This window comes from Talpa occidentalis, unplaced genomic scaffold, assembly GCF_014898055.3.
Source record: "Talpa occidentalis isolate TD23 unplaced genomic scaffold, MPIMG_talOcc4v2.1 talOcc4.10, whole genome shotgun sequence".
In the NCBI taxonomy this organism is placed as follows: domain Eukaryota; kingdom Metazoa; phylum Chordata; class Mammalia; order Eulipotyphla; family Talpidae; genus Talpa; species Talpa occidentalis.
In genome coordinates, this window is record NW_023600993.1 from 79,801,966 (window position 1) to 79,821,030 (window position 19,065).

Below are 19,065 nucleotides of genomic sequence, written 5' to 3' on the forward strand. Positions count from 1 at the left end.
TAGCTACACAACTAGGAGAAATTCCATCATTACAGAGCAGGCTGCTCCAGGGAAGAATCTGCTGCGGCTCTTGAGCAGTTTCTGTACCACATCTGCCTGCCCAGGAGTTTAGTGGGCAAACTTCCATTCACTACTGTTACTGAACTCTTGGTAATTTTTGCCACTGTCCAAGCCAGAATGGATCTGTACAATGACTGCTTCCAGATGAATTGTGTTTCTGTACCTGAATGGTTGATGTAAGGTCATGTGTGTGAGTCACAGTTGTTAACTATGAAAAGTGAATTTCTTGTGTCTACTGTAGGGATTGGCATTAAGAGGGTGGAAAATCCCTTACACATAAGAAAAGTGTTTGTAAGGTGCTGAGAAGGTAAAAATCATGATGGAGGCCACTGTGTCAAAATGTACATATATGTGTATATCTACATGTATATCTATATATGTGTGCTTTTCTGAAACATGGGTTTCTAGTTTTCATCAGAACTTCAAAGATGTCTGTCATCCTCACATACTAAGAATCACTGTCATAAGCACAAGTCTGTGTGTTTTAGTCCATTTTTCTATTTGAGTCTATTATACTTTTCAAAATTAGGATTGCAAAGTCCAATTTTCTCCATCTCTTCTCAGTAACATAATCACTTAGTAAAAACCTGATGGACATGGTATTTTTGTACCATTGTTAAGTCTGTTTTGTGTCCCTCTTTTGGATGATGGTAAAGTACAAAGTTAACTAAAGCTTGGATTAACAAGGATGCTTATTTTAATAGATTTTGTTCATTTTGACTTCTACTTTGAGCACAGGATGGCAAAAACAAAAGAAAACAAATAATCACAGAAAGTTCTCAATAAGGATGTGTTCTAAAAATATACTTTCAGGGATGACTTTGAGTTAAAACATTCAGTTCAACTTTCTGTAATTTCCAATATTTGATAAACAAACAAATTCCCGGGGACTCAATAAATGCTCACTCATTTTAAAAAATAAACTTTTGTCATTATTTGTGGATGTCAAGAATATAAAGTAAAACATTTTGGGGGAGATTCCATGTAACATATGATATTAGAACAAAAAAGAATCTCAAATCTGTGGTGAGGGTGAAGTGTTCTGTGCAAAATCCACAAGTCCATGATAGTGACTGAATTGGAACTAAAGACTTCTAATTCCCAACTTTGTGGCCTATCTCTCAGAGGAAGGCTTGTGTGCATTCTTGGTGGCACAGGGGTTTAAGTCTCAGTTCTGTCAAGCTATCACAAGCCACTGTGGCCTGAGTTCGATCCCTGGCCAGGGAGCTAACCCATATGGCACAGCAGACCTCTCCTGCCTGGCCCGTACTCCTCTCCAAAGGGTATTTCAGTAGATCTGCCTGTTCTACTCCCCACTCTGTCTCTGGTGAATGCTCTCACATACACCCCACCCCCTGTACCTCTGGTCTATACCCAGTTATTATATGCGTGAATAAATAAAATATATCTTTTTAAAAAAGAAGGCTTATAACAAAGATTTTGTACCAGACTGTTACTTCTGTGTAACAAATCAACCCACCTCCAATGCGGATTCACTGTGTCTGCTACTTTGGATCAAATCCACTAATTCAGCTGTGCTCACATGGGCTTCTAAGATCAGCTGCTGGTTGGCTAGGTGATTTAGCTAAATTTAGTTGGGTGCTGGCTTACATCTGGTGCTTCTCTTTGGAAAATAAGGTCAATTCTCTTTCATGAGGTTTATTACCCTCCAGCAAGTTAGCACAGACCTGACATGGTGGTGTCAGGGTTTCAAAAGAGAGATCTAGTCTGGGAACTGGAGTCATAGAATCATCTTACTCTAATAGCCACAGAGTCAAAGGCCAGCCCAGATTCCATGGTGAGGAAGAGACTTCTTGAGGGCAGGCTCGACAAAGTCACATTCTAAGACTATAGAGAGGCTATGAAGAATTAGTGCCATTCTTTCAATCTACTGCAGGTTAATTAATTTATTCAGCCTTTATTGATTGTCATCCATTGTTTCTGGCCCAGTGCTGTAATAAGCCCTAGGATACCATATAGAATAAAAATTGATCTTGTGCTTATTCTTAGTGAAAAATATCATATGGCAACACATCTTTTCCTGAGGCAATCTGGTGACTCAGGGTCAGATTTTATATCTCTTTCCTGAAAGCCATTAGTCTTTAAATTTGATATTACACCTTCTATTAAAAATCATATAAGAAATTCAGGAGTAATTTAGCATGCATAAATTAAAATTGGCTTTGGTGAGAATAATTGACTTCTCAGAGGTGCAGCCAACAGGGAACTGTCAAGATAGATGAGTTTTTACACATCTCAGAGAGAAACTGGAGCTCCTAATGCTAAATTTAGCTTACAAGGATATCTCACATATATTTGACAACTTGAAGGTCTTTAGATTATAGGGAGAATTTTTGTCATCTTCATTTGATGTTTCTCTATCTGATTACTATTTCAGTTGAGACATGTGCGTGAGACCATAGCATAACCCCCCCAAAATAAATGGGCCTTTAGTCTTTGATTAGCTATCTCCCAATGTTATTGAGAGTAAACTATTTTCATGTTATCCAAGTGTAAGACCTGGTCTAGGCAGCATCAAAGGTGTTCTTCAGGATATAGTTTAAAGATTTCAAAATATACCCAATAGAAATTGAATAAATGCTAGAAAAAATGGAACCTAAATATTTTCTTAAAGGTAATAAAGTGATGAGAAGATAGCAAGTAACTACCAGCCACAAGTCTAAAGGAAAACTGGCATCCAAAGAAATAAAGAGTCAATTTTATCCTGAGAAAACGTCCCTATTCTGGTGAATTTGAACGTCAATTTTTTTTTAAGTTTCTTTTTTTTAAGATTTTTTATTTTTTATTTATATAATAGCTGGTGTACAGGTCAGACGTGTGGGAGGGTAAGAGGCTTCACCAGAGATAGAATGAGGAGCAGAACAGGCAGACAGAAAGCACTGCTGTGGGGAGAAGGGGTGCAACAGGAGAGGTCTGCCGCACCATGTGGGAATCTCCCTGCCTGGCTGGGAATCAAACCTACCACTGCAGAGGCTGCGTACAGCTTCACAGCACTGCGCTCAACCTGCTGTGCCACAGGGGAGGCCCTGAACTTCAATTTTGATGGGCCCACAAGACAGGAAAAAAAAAACAAATTGAAAATCTGAAAGTCTATTCAAATCAAAGAATCCCATCTTTTGGAGTTTTGGAATTTTTTTGTTTCCATGTCAATCTAGGGTAGAAGAATTTCTTGAAGATGTCTAACTGCAATTTTATAAGGTGGGCTGTGTTTCCTTTGTTTCTTTTTTCTTTTATTTTTTTAAAGAATATATATATTTTTAAAAGATTTATTTATTTATGCATACAAGAACTGCAGTACAGGCCAAAGGTGCGAGGCGGGGCGATGGGGGTGTGTGTGTGAGAGGATTCACCAGAGACAGAGTGGGGAGCAGAACAGTCAGACTGACTGAAATGCACTGCTGAGGGGAGCAGTGGGCAAGACAGAAGAGGTCTGCTGTGCCATGTGTGTTACTCCCTGGCCGGGGATCAAACTAGTGCTGCAGTGGCTGCGGACAGCTTCATAGTGCTGTGCTCAACCCCTTGCGCCACCATGGAGGCCTGACTGTGTTCCCTTTGGGGTCTTTTTATTTCTTTGGTGCTTTGCATGAGGTGGTAAAAGTCCTCTCTCAGTAACCCTCTGATACTTACACTTTTATCCTTTACATCTCTTTATTTCACTCAGCTCAGGCAAAGCTACTTTGTATCATGATTTCTCCTAAACATTTTGTCTGTAACTGGAATCCTTTCTGTTCTTATGAGTGTACAGGTTCTTGAATGCAAAGCCCACAAGAGAGATCCAAAGACTTCTAGCTTTTCACCCTCCTGCTCCCCTTCCCTAAACACAGAAAGGCTTAGCTTTTGGAATAAAGAGATCAGATGGGGAAAATATTTTAGGAAAAAGACTACATTATTTGATATTTAAAAATTTCTTGGCTGCTTGTGTTTGAAAGCGGTACTACCCTAGATTCAGTGAAGGGATGTCACTGTCGAGGGTCCCATGCTTTAGATGTCCATACCCTGTCTTTTTTTGGGGATGTACTTCTGCCATAGAGACATTTAAAAAAAAATTTATTTATTTATGCATACAAGAGCTGGGGTACAGGCCAGAGGTGCAGGACAGAGGGGAGACAGGGTGAGAGGATTCACCAGAGACAGAGTGGGGAACAGAACAGGCAGACTGACTGAAACACACTGCTGAGGGGAGTAGTGGGCGAGGCAGGAGAGGTCTGCTGCACCATGTGGGTAGCTCCCTGGCCAGCTGGGGATCAAAGTCGTGCTACAGAGGCTGCAGATTGCCTCAGTGCTGTGCTCAACCCCTCGCGCCATCAGGAAGGCCCTGCCATAGAGACATTTGCTAAAGCTAGGGCACCTGCAGATCTGAAGGGCACAAACTCTTTATAGATCATCTTTGTTACTACAGAATTGCTTGTCCAAATGTCCCCCAAGCCCAATTTTAGGACCAGCAGGTAAGTGAGGAGTGATTTAGGGAAGCAATTCTTGCAGGATAAAGAGGTGTGAAAGACACTCATCCCAGTCAGGATGTATGTATGCACATGCATGTGAGGAGCATTAGCATTGTTAGCATAAAAGCAAAACAGGCCTTTCCTTTCACTATGTATTTGTAGGGTCATGTAATAGGAGTCACTTTGATGGAATAGCCTTAAAGATTTACTTACTTATCTGTGCTTCTAACTCAACTGAGTCTGGAGTGGAACCATTACCTAGAACAGAGTAGATGCTTATTAAATATATGTTGACAGAATGTATTACTGGAAACTATGTTGATGTGGGAGTATTTATAGTCTCTCCCAGTGTAATAGTAATTCTATTTTTGCCTGCCTAGCTTGTGAGCCTTTTGGAGGCTGAATTAAGCAACACTAGAACATTCAGGAAGGATAGAATGTTTTACATTAGAAACGTTAAATGATTACTCAAAAGATCAGAGATGGTTAAAGAAAATAGAGTAGGGGCCTCCCCTGGTGGCGCAGCAGTTGAGCGCTGGGCTGCGAAGCTGCCCGCAGCCTTTGCAGCGCCAGTTCGATCCCTGGCCGCAGGAGAGGGTCCCGCATGGCGCGCAGACCTCTCCTGCCGCCCGCGCTCCCCTCAGCAGTGTACTTCGGTCCTTCTGCCTGCTCTGCTCCTTGCTCTGGCTCTGGTGAATTCTCTCACCCTCCTGTGCTTCTGACTGTACCCAGTGCTTGTATAAATAAATAAATAAATATTTCAAAAAAATAAAAATAAAATAAAATAAAATAAAGATAATCTTCAAATCTTGATTCAAAAAAAAAAGAAAATAGAATAAATTCAGAGATGAAGGCAAGCGGACAGCAGGCAAGAGCCCATGTGGACTGGAGTTGGGGAAAATTTGGGGGACAGTTCCTTGATCTGCAACAATCACTAACAGAGTGAGAAAACAATGGGAAAAATAACTCGAGGAGACTTTGTAGTGTGTTATAAATCAAATCCTATTTTGGCACATTTTGAAGAGATTTCAATACAAATTATTTATCCTTTTCAACTATTTTTCTGGTCTTGGACTGTGGTTTCTTTGACTAATGCTCCCTGGAGACTGGACTTTCTATTGGTTTTAAAGAAATGAATGTACTTCCTTAGATTCTCATAAAAAAGATTTTTTTTTAAATGAAAAAGAGAAGGAAATTGTATTTCAGTGATCCTAAGATACATGCTTATGTTTAGTCTTTCCGAAATCAGGATGTGCCTATATGTATGATAGTATAAATGCAAGATTTTCTTTCTTTGTTATTGGGACATTTCTTTTGATATATTAAACTTTTTGACAGTATAAACTTGATAATGTTATACTTTTTTTTAAAAAAAAATCAATGTTGCTGAATTTTAAAATTATTTGATAAGAAAACTTACAGCTGTCATTTTCCACTACGTGTCAGAAAATCTTTGAGTGTTTTGCCTTCCTAAGCTTTGGTCAAGTGAGGATAGTGGGGGAAGGAAAGAGAAAGTGGGGGACCCCCAATATGGAAGTAATGGCCAAGGGTAACAACTCCTGGATGGAGGGGATGGAATGACAGGGTAATAACAACTGTCTCCTCTTGCACCAGCATCTCAGCATCTCAGCATCCCGATTTTCTGTCCAGGAACAGCTGTTCTCTGTCGGTGGGGTAGGGTGGGGGGGATTGCATCCCTAGAGACTGGCATTATGCCCACTCCCGCCATCCTCCTCATCAAAAGAAGGCTGGCTTTGAAACCAAGAAATAACAGCTTGATTGTGTTAAGAAATTTTTATTGTTTCCTTTGGATTTGTGGTGAAAGCACATAAAATTACAAGTGGAGGAAACATCATGCCACAAAATTGCATAGAATTATTACAAAAATGTGAATTATGCATTTTAAATAATCTGGGATAGGAGAACCAAAATATGTACATTTTAAGAGCCTCCTATTCTTTGCCCTATCTTTATTCATTTTCTGAAAAGACAAAAATCACAAGGTCCAATCCATCACAAACAATATTTATACAGTGCACAAGAGCGACATTAAATTCAAAGTACTGCAAGCAATGGTCCTTTCTTTTGGAATGACTGCTTATCTATTACAGGAGTATTACTTAATGTATGGCAATACTGAAATGTTAAAATGAAAATTTAAAAACCCAGAACACATGGCATGTCATCAGAACTTGGAAAATTGGTTTACATGGCCAAAACCACGCTATTCTCAGTAGTGTAAAGGTTTCAGAAGGATACAGTCTAATTTAGTACACAGCTCTACTCTCTATTATAGGAAAACCACAGTACAGAATTTCACGCATTCAACAAAGAACAAGGCAAATACATAAAGGCACAAAAACTGCACATCATATAGACCCTTTTTCTTTATCTTAGTCTATTTCAAGTAATATTAATATTAGTAAATGCTATATCACTGTAGTAGTTCAATGATGCAAGATGGACAGTGTTACACACTACCCCACAACTGCAAAAAGTGTCATTGTACAGATATAAAAATGTGGTTACAGTAAATGGCCAAATACAAACGTATTGCAAAATGACTAATCACTAAGATCATGAAATCCAACTACTAAAAGTTTTGTGTAAGTCAAGGTTACTCAACCTTAGCCTATTTCTGCACTAAAATGTGTACAATGTTCTGTAATAATCACCATTGTGTTTGGTTATGAATGCTATTTATTCTTTCGTTCTTCTGCAACTTTAGACAGTCTGTAATTTTGTTTATAAAAATGCAGCATTCTATTTTGACCATTTCTGCTTCCTTGTATCAATGCTTTTCATTCAAAGTGCAAAAGTAGAATGATTTATAAAAGATTTCTCTCTCAGTGAAGTTAAGTTTTATTAAGTGTCTAATTAACACCCCAAATCATTCAGATTAAAATATAATCAACTCCAAAGGGGACAAATTTTCCCCCTTGTGTCTCACTAGATGTGTTTTTTTAATCAAACACTCCTAATGTTCGAACTAAACCTTCATTTTGATGAAAACTTAATTGCAATCTCTAGTTATTGCTTAAAGTTAAATAAAATAATTCCCATAAAAATATTAAATTCTTCAAATACAATTTTCAGGACACAAATAGCTTTTGTGTTTTAAAATGTTTTTCAAAGCTATAATCAGACAGGTTTATTTTAAAGTAAAATAAAACTGTTTATTTTGAAGTAAAATAAAGCTGTGAGCATCTTGCTTCAGGGCTTTAACCTCAATGGTCTTTGTGTTACTCTCTATATTATATTTCTTCTATATAATTATTCTCTCTTATTTAAGACCTTTCAATAATAATTTTGATCAGCTATACCATAATACAATCTGTTTCTCTTATGTAATTTAACAGGAATTTAACAGAAAGACACAATTAGTGAATTAAATGTACATAGTTAATATATAATGAAATGTTTTTTGCTAAAATAACAAAAAATCATGGAAGATACTAATATATTTCCATATTGCTGTCCTACACCATTTTGTCTATTTTCACCATTAAATGAAGATTAAAAGACTATGCTTAAAATCCAGTTTTTGATTCAGCAAAATATGTATGAAATTCATATTCTAATTTCTAAATCTACCTCAATTTGCATCAACAGCTCCATCATTTGTTTTTTACTATTTCAATATACTGTAATACCCATGTAATCTTCTTATTTAACTACTGTTATCATCTCTGTCCATTTATGACCAAATTTGGCTTTAAGTCTTGTGGGGGAGATCTGTGTCACTGCCAATTAGGAAACACACATCGACACTCATATGAATGTATATGCGTATGTGTGCATATGTGTGTGCACTTACATGGTCAAGTGTGTACATATATACATGGAAATAATATATATCATTTATACGTGGGTCTGTATATTCTTTAGCTAAATATTCATTCTTTATAGTAAAAATAAATGAACCATAAAAAATGTCAGCAAAGTAACCATTGGAACCTATTTCATACTGATTTAATCTCTATTTACCTACATCAGCTCAACTGTATTTATGCAAACTGACTCTTTGCAGCTATTGAAATCATTTCACACCAAAAACCAACGGATACCCAGACTTTGAGTGGAAATAGTCAACTCAGTACACTGCCTGAAAGCGTGTGGCCAACTCGCTCATGCAGCCAAAATGTACAAGCCAATATATTGCCAAGTCTTGGGGTAGCTTCACTGGGCAAGAATACAATCAAGTTATTTTTTTTTTTTCAAAAAATAAAAGCAGCTTATTTGAATCACTATGATATCTAATAAAACTATGTCAGCAACAAATACACTGATGCCTCTATGATAAATAAATTAGCAAACTGCAAGCCACCAGTGCTTGCAAAGCAAAGGATGAAACAATTTAATATACATGTTAGTATGAAGATATGTTAGTTGAGGGGCAGTTAAGGAAAAAAATGCTCAAAGTTGTTTGTTCAATGGTGTTAAATAGTGCTATGCAATTCTCAATCTATTTCTATTACACTGAAATACTTTACACTAGAGCTTCAGATACAAACATGAGCTTGATCTTCTTCAAAAAAGACATTGTCCTTCATTAAATGTTCCATGGAGACTGGAAGTTTCCAGCTTTGAATTTACACTGGAAAGAAAATAAAAATTCCACGAACATGCATTCTCTACTAGTAGACCTGCAGCAGTTTCCACATAACACCTGGAGCCTGGGCATGGGGACCTCTGCATGGATCCTTCTGGAATTTTCCCTTTGTTATAGATTATAGGTTAAGGGATGCCTCTCAGGAAGATGCTCCTGGGTGGTGATCTTTGTAGTAAGAGAGCCCAATGGAGCTAGAGTCGCCACGCAGGTCCTGAAGGCCTGGCTGGAATCATCACAGAGGAGTATCAAACTCTTTTCCTGGGTTGTCTCCTTCTAGCTCCTCACTCGGGGGTTTGTGATTCAGTTTCCCAGGGTCTGGGGCCAGGGAGGAAGGGGCAGAACTGTGGTTGCTGTCTTCACTGATCTTCCCTTTCATGGCTTCTTGCACAAACTCCAAAATCTCCAGGGGCAGCCTTTTGAACTTGTCTTGATACTCTTGCTCCAACTCTGTCTGCAGCTGGGAGACATCAAAAGAGGAGAAGAATTTTAGGTCATTTAGGTTGTGCAGCTTTATAGTGGTAAGTCTTTGAAAGAGATATGCAAAGACTGGGGAGAAGGAAGTTAATTTAGATATCACCCACTGGTTACCTATAGAAAAGCTACAAGGCAGTTTACAAATAAGTATGTCATTTGTCCATAGCTGAAAGTCAAGTTCAGGTTATGTGTTGCATAATAAGGCTAAAGACCTCCAAGAATATAAGCAAATATATGTAAGCACATGGATGTGCAGTAGGCACACAGGTGAGTCTTTTGAAAAAGTTTACAGAAAGAATTTGCAATGATCTGAAGTTCTTAAATATAAAGATTAGAAGCTTCTGGTAGTTGGGAAGCCAACAGCAGCCATGAATGGGGCTGGAAAGAATGAAGAAGTTAACCAGCATAGAAAGAGGAGCTAGAAGGAGGTTCTCAGGGGTTGAGAAGCCACCGTTGAGTGCTTTTAAAGAGTTGTTTAATGCATTTTTACATGCCAAGCAAGCTCATCTAACCAATTTTAATTTCTATTTTGACTCTTTTAAAATCACTTTAATTCCTTTTCTCATTCCAATTTTTATTTGCCTTGTAACCTGTTTGTGCTACCTTTTAAATTGTCTTTAATTTTATATTTAATTTAATTTTATTTTTTAAAAAGATTTATTTATTTATTTATACAAGCACTGGGTACAGTCAGAAGCGCGGGAGGGTAAGAGAATTCACCAGAGCCAGAGCGGGGAGCAGAGCAGGCAGAAGGGACCGAAGTACACTGCTGAGGGGAGCAGCGGGCGGCAGGAGAGGTCTGCGGCCATGTGGGACCCTCCTCCGTGGCCAGGGAGCAGCCGGGGATCGAACAGGCGCTGCAGAGGCTGCAGGCAGCTTCGCAACCCAGAGCTCAACCACTGCGCCACCGGGGAGGCCCTTAAATTGTCTTTTAATGTATCTATTTAATGCTGCGGGGAATTTTCAGACATCGAAAGGTCACAGAATTCTTTCCTCAAGTGCAGACTTATGTGGAGGCCCTAGTCATCAAACAATTAAGAACTATGATGTCTCCCTCAAAAGTAGAGTAAGGGGTAGAGGTTCTGTCTGTTGGGAAGCTCTGCTTTGTTGAGCCCAATGAAAATCCAGAATTTTTTTTATTATAAATTTTTAAAAATTTAAAAAAATGTTTTACATCATTGTTCATTTTTAAACAATATTTGTTTTCCCCCACCCCCTCAGGTGTAGTCCCCATAGAATTTCCTTTACCAAAGCACCCGTGCACCATCACCTCGGTCCCCTGTGCTCCTCCCTCCCTCCCTCTAATCCCTCTCCCTCCTCCCCCCTGCAGGATGTCTCTGATTTATAATTTCTTGTTTTTGCTTTGTTGTGTTTTGTACTGTTATTATTATTTTTTTACACTGATGTCTTATTTGGTCCCCTATATTCCTGTTATAAGTGAAACCATATGATATTTTTCTTTTCCTTCTGGCTTGTTTCACTGAGCATAATTCCTTCTAGCTCCATCCACATTGCTGCGAATGGCATGAGTTTATTTTTTTGATTGCTGAATAATATTCCATTGTGTATATATACCACATCTTCTTGATCCAGTCATCTATTTTGGGGCATTTGGGTTGTTTCCAGGTTTAGCCTATTGTAAATAGTGCTGCACTAAACATAGGGGCACAGGTGTTCTTTTGAATCAATGTTTTTGTGTCCTTTGGGTAGGTCCCTAGTAGTGGAATTGCTGGGTCATATAGTAGCTCCAATTTTAGTAGACTGAGGAACCTCCAGACAGCTTTCCATAGTGGTTGGACCAGTTTGCACTCCCACCAGCAATGTAGGAGAGTTCCTTTTTCACCACATCCTCGCTAATATTTGTTGTTGCTAAATTTTTTTATATGTTCCATTCTTACTGGTGTAAGGTAGTAGCTCAATGTAGTTTTGATTTGCATTTCCCTGATTATAAGGGATGTTGAACAGTTTTTCATATGCCTGTTGGCCATTTGCATTTCCTCTTTGGAGAAATGTCTTTTAAGTTCTTCTGCCCATTTCTTGACTGGGAAAATCCAGAATTTTAAATAAAACTTTCTTTGCTTATTCAATGGTAATGTAATAATAGAAATGGTATGTAAGACCAAAGGTTTTTTCTCCTCTTATAACCTTTAGGCAGCTTTTCCAAGATGTGCCCTTAAAACTTTAGGGAATTTCTTTTGGTTCTCCACAAACTTTATGGTACACACAAAATCATCTAGGATCTTGACTTTGATTCCAACTCAGGAGATCTGGGTGTAGCTCAAGAATCCTGCTTTTCTCAGTCACTCATGGACCCAGTCATGGGCTGGTCCACTTTGGAAACCCTGATTATCTTCCTGTCTCTAAGCTCCTTAATCTATTTATTTCTCAATCCTGGTGGAATGACCTCACCTATAGTGCTCAGTGCAGTCTCTGCGGCTCACCTAACTCTGATCCAGCTGGGTTGTAGCCAAACTTTAGGGCATCTGCATTTTGGTGTCTTGCCCGCTTTCTTTACCCACATTCTGGGCAGTGCCAACATATTCTTTAGTTGAACTCTTTTTTGCTTTTGTTTCTATGCCAGAGAAGTTTTGCTGAGACTTAGTTATTTAATATAGGTTCCATAATCCCTTATCTGTAATTGTAAAATTCCTCACGATCTGACATCATAAGTATTTTGTAAATTTGTGGCAAACTCATTGACATGAACTGATATCAGGCTATTTATATAATTTATATTTATCACACTTCGTGTGAATATCCATGCACAGTCCTGCAGACATATTAATTTGTTCAATTGTAAGGATGACCCATTGTCCCTGTAGAGTCATTTGTTTTGTTTTTTCCTTAGACACTTTAGATTATTTCACCTTTTTTTTCTTCTCTGGGAGCATGTGCTTTTTATATTTAAAATTTTATTTCTCACTGTCTTTTTAACCCTTTAAAATATAACTCCAGCCTTTGGGAAACAGGTAAGGTAACAGGGTAGTGTAATTATTTTGCTTAAAATATTTTGAAATTTACTGCTCAAAACTAGGGAAGATAATCATACTAACCAGCAAACAAGCAAAGAAACAACAAAAAAAAATCACTAAAACTTAAGGTGTTACTACCTAAATAATGTCATATGGCCAATAAAAGTAAATGAATAAATAACTATAAAAACAGGGGAAAACAATTACCTTACTGTGTAAAATTCAGAAAGTCTACATATAGTTACATATGTGCTGTGAAGATAAGTATATGAGTATATTTTCTAAGATACAGATCTACTTTGAAGGGAAAGTAAACTAAAATATAAACTGTGTTGGGAATATGAACATTTTTATTTTTTCCATTTCTCATTTTTATGGTAATGTGATTCATATTTGAATTTAGCATAAAAATAGCATTCTAAAATAAAAACAAAATCAAATATTTTTTGAAAATACAAAAAGTAGAGCTCTAACTAGATAAAATGACTAAGAAAATTTGAAGAATTACAATGAAAACAACGGGAAAAGCATTAAAAAGTACATACATTGATTGTGCAGCTTCAAAATCAGCCTGAGCAACCTTGCAAAGACTCATCTTATTTTTAGAATAATCTCATGAATTTTTCACTTCTACCAAGAATAGAAATAACAGGATCATATAAAAAATACAGAAAGAGGTCAGTTAAGTTACCAGAGGATTGATGGAAAAAGGGGTGTGGGAAAATGGGACTACATTTATGTCTCCTAACCATTCTAGTTTGTATTTATTTGTTTTCCTCTAAACTTCCTTAGAATAAATTGCAATGGGACTTTGAGACAAAATGGCTGACTGAGTGGGAAATTCTTTCTTCTACTTGAAGTACTGGGACATGCTGAATAAAATAGAACATATATATTTATTGAAATTTAGAGCTGAGTTTTAAAACTAGAAAACAAAAAGTCACAGAAATAAAGGAGTTCTAATGCTCCGAGAAGATGGTAGAGAAAGTCTGCAAGTTTTGGTTGTTGGAATGCTTGAAAGGAGGACTAGGAAAACTCCATCCATAATGCTCGGGGATGAAGGGAGAAAGCTAGTCATTCATGGACCCACTGAAGGAAAAACATCAATAAGGAATCAGAAACCCAAACTAATATCTTGAATAATAGTTTTTAAATTCATATTACCTCTGTGAACTGATACCCAGTGCTAATAAATCAAAGCAAAAGCTGTTCAGAAATGGATAAACTAATGGAGTCCCAGCAGTAAATTCAGCTATTTGGATTCTTCACAGCCCAGGGATTCTTCACAACTCTACCATTACCAATGAATGTGAACTCAAGGTTCAAAAAGCCACTAAAGTTAAATTGAGCATTTGTTTAACCTTGTATTTCAAGGTTGCTATTGGCAACTGAAATCTAAAGAAAATGAGTAAAATGGTGATCAGCTTATTTCTAGGTTGAAATGGAAAATAATTCAAACCTAAACAGAAATAAATTAGATTGCTTAAATCAATATTAAAGAATCTATATGGTCAGTTCACAATTTGTATAATTTCCTGATGCTTTTAACTAAGTACTTTTAATCTAGCCCTGCCTATATTTTTGGCAGGTTTTTCTAAATAATTTTATTTGCTTGGAAATGATATTCAAATATATTTTCATCTGGTGAACAAATACCAACTGCCAATAAAGACTTTTGCAAAGGTTAAGAAGGCAACCACAATTTAAAATGTTGCTACAGATCTATTAAAGTGGATAATTCCTTGAGGGATAGATCAGATTCTCTTAATAGGGAGCTTGCATTTTACCAAGTATGACCTTGGACAATTTATTTAATATTTTGGAATTTAAGTCATCTCATATATAAAATGAGGATAATGATGCCAATTTCCATAGATTGCTGCTTAAAGGTTTAAGTAAGATCAAGCATTTTAAGCAATTAGAATATTGTGCTTGCTTATTAATTAATTGTTAATAACTTCATTTCTAAAGAGAGAGAAAAAAGAACTTTCACCTGAAAATATCTGGAATGCTGTCTACTAATGGCCTTAATTCCTTACAGTTGCATTTTTTGAATAACACCACTTTCTAAGTCATTATTGGTCAATGCAACACAAACAAGGTACTTTTAAATCTCTCTCTGAGATACATTTTGGGTTGTGGTTCATTTTGAAGCATTTATCAATACATAATATTTTGAACACCCTGAGTCATATGAGAACCTATATTTGGTGCTGTGAAGAATGAAAAATTCAGAATTCTTCCAGGTAACAAGCATCACGTATGGGGAAAATAATATATTGGACTGAATGGGAGCCACAGACGAGATGTGCTGTGAATGTTGAGAATGAAAAGTGGACTGCAGCCTTGGAGTGGAATGAGAAATACTTTGTGGAGGAGGTGGGACTCAAGAGGTTGAGTCTTGAAGGATGCATACATATCTTTACTATTATCTTTATTCTGGGGCAGAAGCATCCAACAGCTTTTCCATGGGACATATAATATATGAATTTTACTGAGGAGACAGAGTTCTCTAATTGTAAATTCCCTCCTCCTTGCTCCAACTAAAGGTACATAGTGCAAGTATCTACCAGCAGCTGAAATGTTAGTTTTTAACTACTTATGTTTCTTCTGTCTACCTAGCTTTGTATCTGCTGCACATATTACAAACAAAGGATCTCATATTCTGTGCTTGAGAACAATTTTTCATAAAATGCCAGCATGTCATAAGTAACAAAATGGGCAAACCTTAGATCAATGCTCCTTAGAAGTTAATGTATACCCAGAGCACCTGGCCATTTTATTAAAATGTAGATACAGATTGAGTAAACCTGGGGTGAACAGCCTGAGATTCTGCATTTCTACCAGGCTCCCAGGCAATGCTTACACTGCTGCATTAAGGGCCATTTTTTGGATAGCATCACTTTAGGGCTCCTAAAAATGTGCTTCTTTGTGTATCCTGTTCCCTCCTCAACATTATTTCATAGAACAGATTTATATGAAAGAATTATCTTTAAAAATCTCATTTCAAACCTCTGCAGTTGGCAAATGCTCAGGTTTGGATTCAAAAAGTTTGTTGGAAGCCTTCTGGTGAAGGCAAAATGACGGTTGCTAAGTCTGCAGAAAGGAAAGGTATATCCAAGTACTAAATGTTAAGTAGATATGATACTGAATCTATATAGAGGAGAGACAGAAGCAACAGAGCTGAGTTACCCCAATCATCCAAAATGAACCAACAGTTAGCTGGTTGTAGCCATAAAGGTAAGCAAGCCCAGCTAAGATCAGTAGAGTCACCTCTCAGCCCAGTTCAGCTGAACTCTGCAAACTTATGAACTAAATAAACATTTATTATATATGCCAATGAAGTTGTGTTCTATTATCCCATGTTACTATAACATTTTCACCATGACTCCCATAATTTCTTTGAAAAGGGTACATAAATTTCCATGGCTTAGTCTATACAATGAATGTTTGCCATGTCCCAGAAGCCAGGCTCCAGTTGCCTTATATATATACCACAGCTGTTCAATATTTAAAAGCAACTTATACCATAACATAAGGCAATAATTATGCTACTTGGCAAAGCACTTCATCCCAACTAATTATGTCAGCACTGAAGTGCTTTTCCTTTGTAGGTGCTGTCATTAAGGCTGAGGAGTTTTCTATTTTCAATTAGGTGTTTTCTGTAGAAATATTCAGCTGTGGTCTATCATAGCTGGGAATAAAAATGATTTAATGAGGAGAGCAATATGATTTTACCAAAATGATTATCGTCCAGAGATACATGTTGTCAAACAGAAAGTTTCCATTATACTTAAAAAAACAAAAAACAAAAAGATGATCTAAGTCTTTTAAGATTTGTGTTCTGGGATAAGGAAACTTAAGAGACTTATTTTATAGCCATATGTGAATAAAAATCCAGCATATTATAAACCATAATTCTTAAAGAAGCTGAAGCCCACAACTCAAGCAGTTCAGTGCAGAAACAATATCTGAACACCAAACTCTTGCCTCCTAATCCAAGTCTCCATCCCTACCATTCTAAGACAACCCTTAACTCTGTAAAAATAGAAATTGTGATAATTTCAGAAAACTGGTATTATATTTTAAGAGAAGAATAACAAATAATTTCAATGAATTTACCTTTATATTTAGGATTTCAAAGTTGTTTTCACAAAAAAAGAAAAAAAGTGAGCATCGTCTTTTACTAAAAGTAAAAAGGCTTGGAGAAGCGTTTCATGGCATAAGTCTGAAGGACAGGCTGCTCTTTTAATGGAAAACAATCAGGACTGTCAACCAGAATATATGTTAGAATGTGTTTATTTGGTCAGCTGGCTGTTTTCCTGTTTGCCATTAAGTGCAGTCTAACTTAATCAGATTATTTCTGAAGAAGCAGATACTATAAGGAAGGATAAGCAAATGGAAAATTGGAATAAGGGAAAAACATCCTAACTTAAAAAAGAAAAATTTCTTGGGTTAGGCCCATACTTGTAAATATTGCTAGTAAATTGCAGGGAAATATAAAACCATAAAAATAATGTTGGTAATAAAGTGGTACTAATAATTACAATTTACTGAATACTTATTGTTCTTAGGAACTTTCACATCCAATTTAATACATGTATATTAATTAGAATCTCCAGATTCAAATAGTTATGGGGCCGAGAAAACAACATAAATCTGTAAATCAGGTTTAGTATATGCCAATAGAGAAGTATATGACCTGTGGCTAACTGGAATTGTATTTCCTGTTAAAATACTCAAATTGGAAAATGCTAACTCATACCAAGAGTCAGATAAAGGCTTAATTTAGTTGGCCAGTCACCAGTTTGAGGCTCCTGATTTAACTGCATTATAAGAAGCAAAGGTTGACAGCAAAGGGTGATTTATGTCCACTAGAGAGAGGCTAAGCAAAACAATACCAGAAGAATCCTATTCTCTCCACCACATAAACCCTGAAAGGATCAATAAAAAGCCTCAAGTCGATTGAAATAAAAGGCTATTAAAGGCTAATTATTTTTAGATGAAATGTACATTTCTTTTCCATCAAGTAGATTGCCACCACCAGAGAAGAATTGAATATACATTATGAACTCAAGTCCTATACAATGTCAGTAGGGCAGATGGTGCATATGACCATCTCAGATAAGGGAAAGTTCCAGTAAAAGTTCATCCCTGGGAGATCTTAGGCAGGGATCCTTTAAGATGGTTAAGTACGGTCTCAGAAGACTTATTCTTAGGGAGGTCTCTCCCTTGTGTGTTCCTCCCTTCAGATCAGTCTCCTCATCTGCACTCGCCTTTGTCCTAATTTTTTTAAGACTTACCAGGCAGTAGTGATTACCCAACGTGAAGTCCTAAAGGGAACAACTTTCTCTTGATTTAAAGCCCGTGCATCACATTAAAAAAATAAGAGACAGGCTGTGTCAAATGACCTAGAATGAACTCAGCGGTGTCCCAGGAGAATCCCTTTTCCTGATCACCTAAAATTACTTTGGGTTTTTCTTTTTCCTTTTATAAACGTATATTTCAAGAGCGGTTAGTTCTACTAGGGTTTTATCAGGATAATTGATTTTGATGCTTAGGGAGCCAAGATGTCCTAATTATATAGTCACTTCTTCTAAACATGATGCTTATCCCTGCTTAAATTGCTGTGGTTTTAGGTTGGCCATTTACAACTCGATCTGAAAGAAAACCAGGCATTTTTTTCTCTTGACCCCACTGGGGTTATGAAAAGTCTGATTGTCATGCATGAAATCTTTACTCAAAGTAAAGCTGGAAACTATGCTGGAATTAATCAGGGAGAGCAAACTGAAGCAGGGCCAGGTATACTAGTAAAAGTGACTGGGGCCAGGAGGACTGTGGTGATTGCAGAGGGAGTTCCTTGGTTACAAAAAGCAGCTGTTCAACCTTGCCAACTAGATCGCTGCCACATGGAAATTCATGCCCAAGGTTGCCACATCTGACTTTCAACAGAAGCTAGCAATCTCGATTTCATGTTAAATCTTATGGTTTGTCAATGTTGGCATCTAAATTACACATTTTAAAAAACACTATGCAGGTCAATCTGCAACAATCTGGGTGATGTATTCCATATGTTTGTTTTTAGAATTGATAAATAACCACCCAAATGTCTGCTGGGGTCTCTTCACTAGGGGATTGGCCTCTATCCTCTGTTGCTTGAGTGAAGGCATAATCACATTTCTGGTGCTTGAATCTCTGACAAGGCACTTGTCACTGGGGAAAAAGCTACTTTACTTAGAGCTGGGATAAACTTTTGATCTTATTCTAGGTAGCTCCTCTGGAAAGAAACTGATGAAGAATTCAAGATATCTTCTCATTTCCCCATTTCTCAAGGTGTGGTGATGTAACGATGCTGAACCCAGAGGGTGTGGAATGGAAAATCTTATAAACTTAATTGTAAGGAGTTTTTATAGAAATGCTTTTTTTTTTTTTAAAAAAAGATTTCTTTATTTATGCATACAAGAGCTGGGGTACAGGCCAGACA

General features: G+C 37.1%; 1 protein-coding gene across 9 annotated transcripts in view; it reads right to left on the reverse strand.

Annotated features, from left to right (window-relative positions):
• Window positions 1-6,302: 6,302 nt before the first annotated feature.
• Window positions 6,303-19,065, reverse strand: part of PLCB1 (phospholipase C beta 1) — a 642,089-nt gene continuing 629,326 nt past the window's right edge. For 6 of the 9 annotated variants that reach the window (XM_054696426.1, XM_054696440.1, XM_054696418.1 and 3 more), the window contains one exon: window positions 6,309-9,592. In XM_054696426.1, the coding sequence (XP_054552401.1) occupies window positions 9,368-9,592 (225 nt within the window). In that variant the 3' untranslated portion in view covers window positions 6,309-9,367. Of the gene's footprint in view, window positions 9,593-19,065 lie in introns of all 9 variants that reach the window. The other 3 variants (XM_054696430.1, XM_037494832.2, XM_054696419.1) reach the window with 2 other exon arrangements.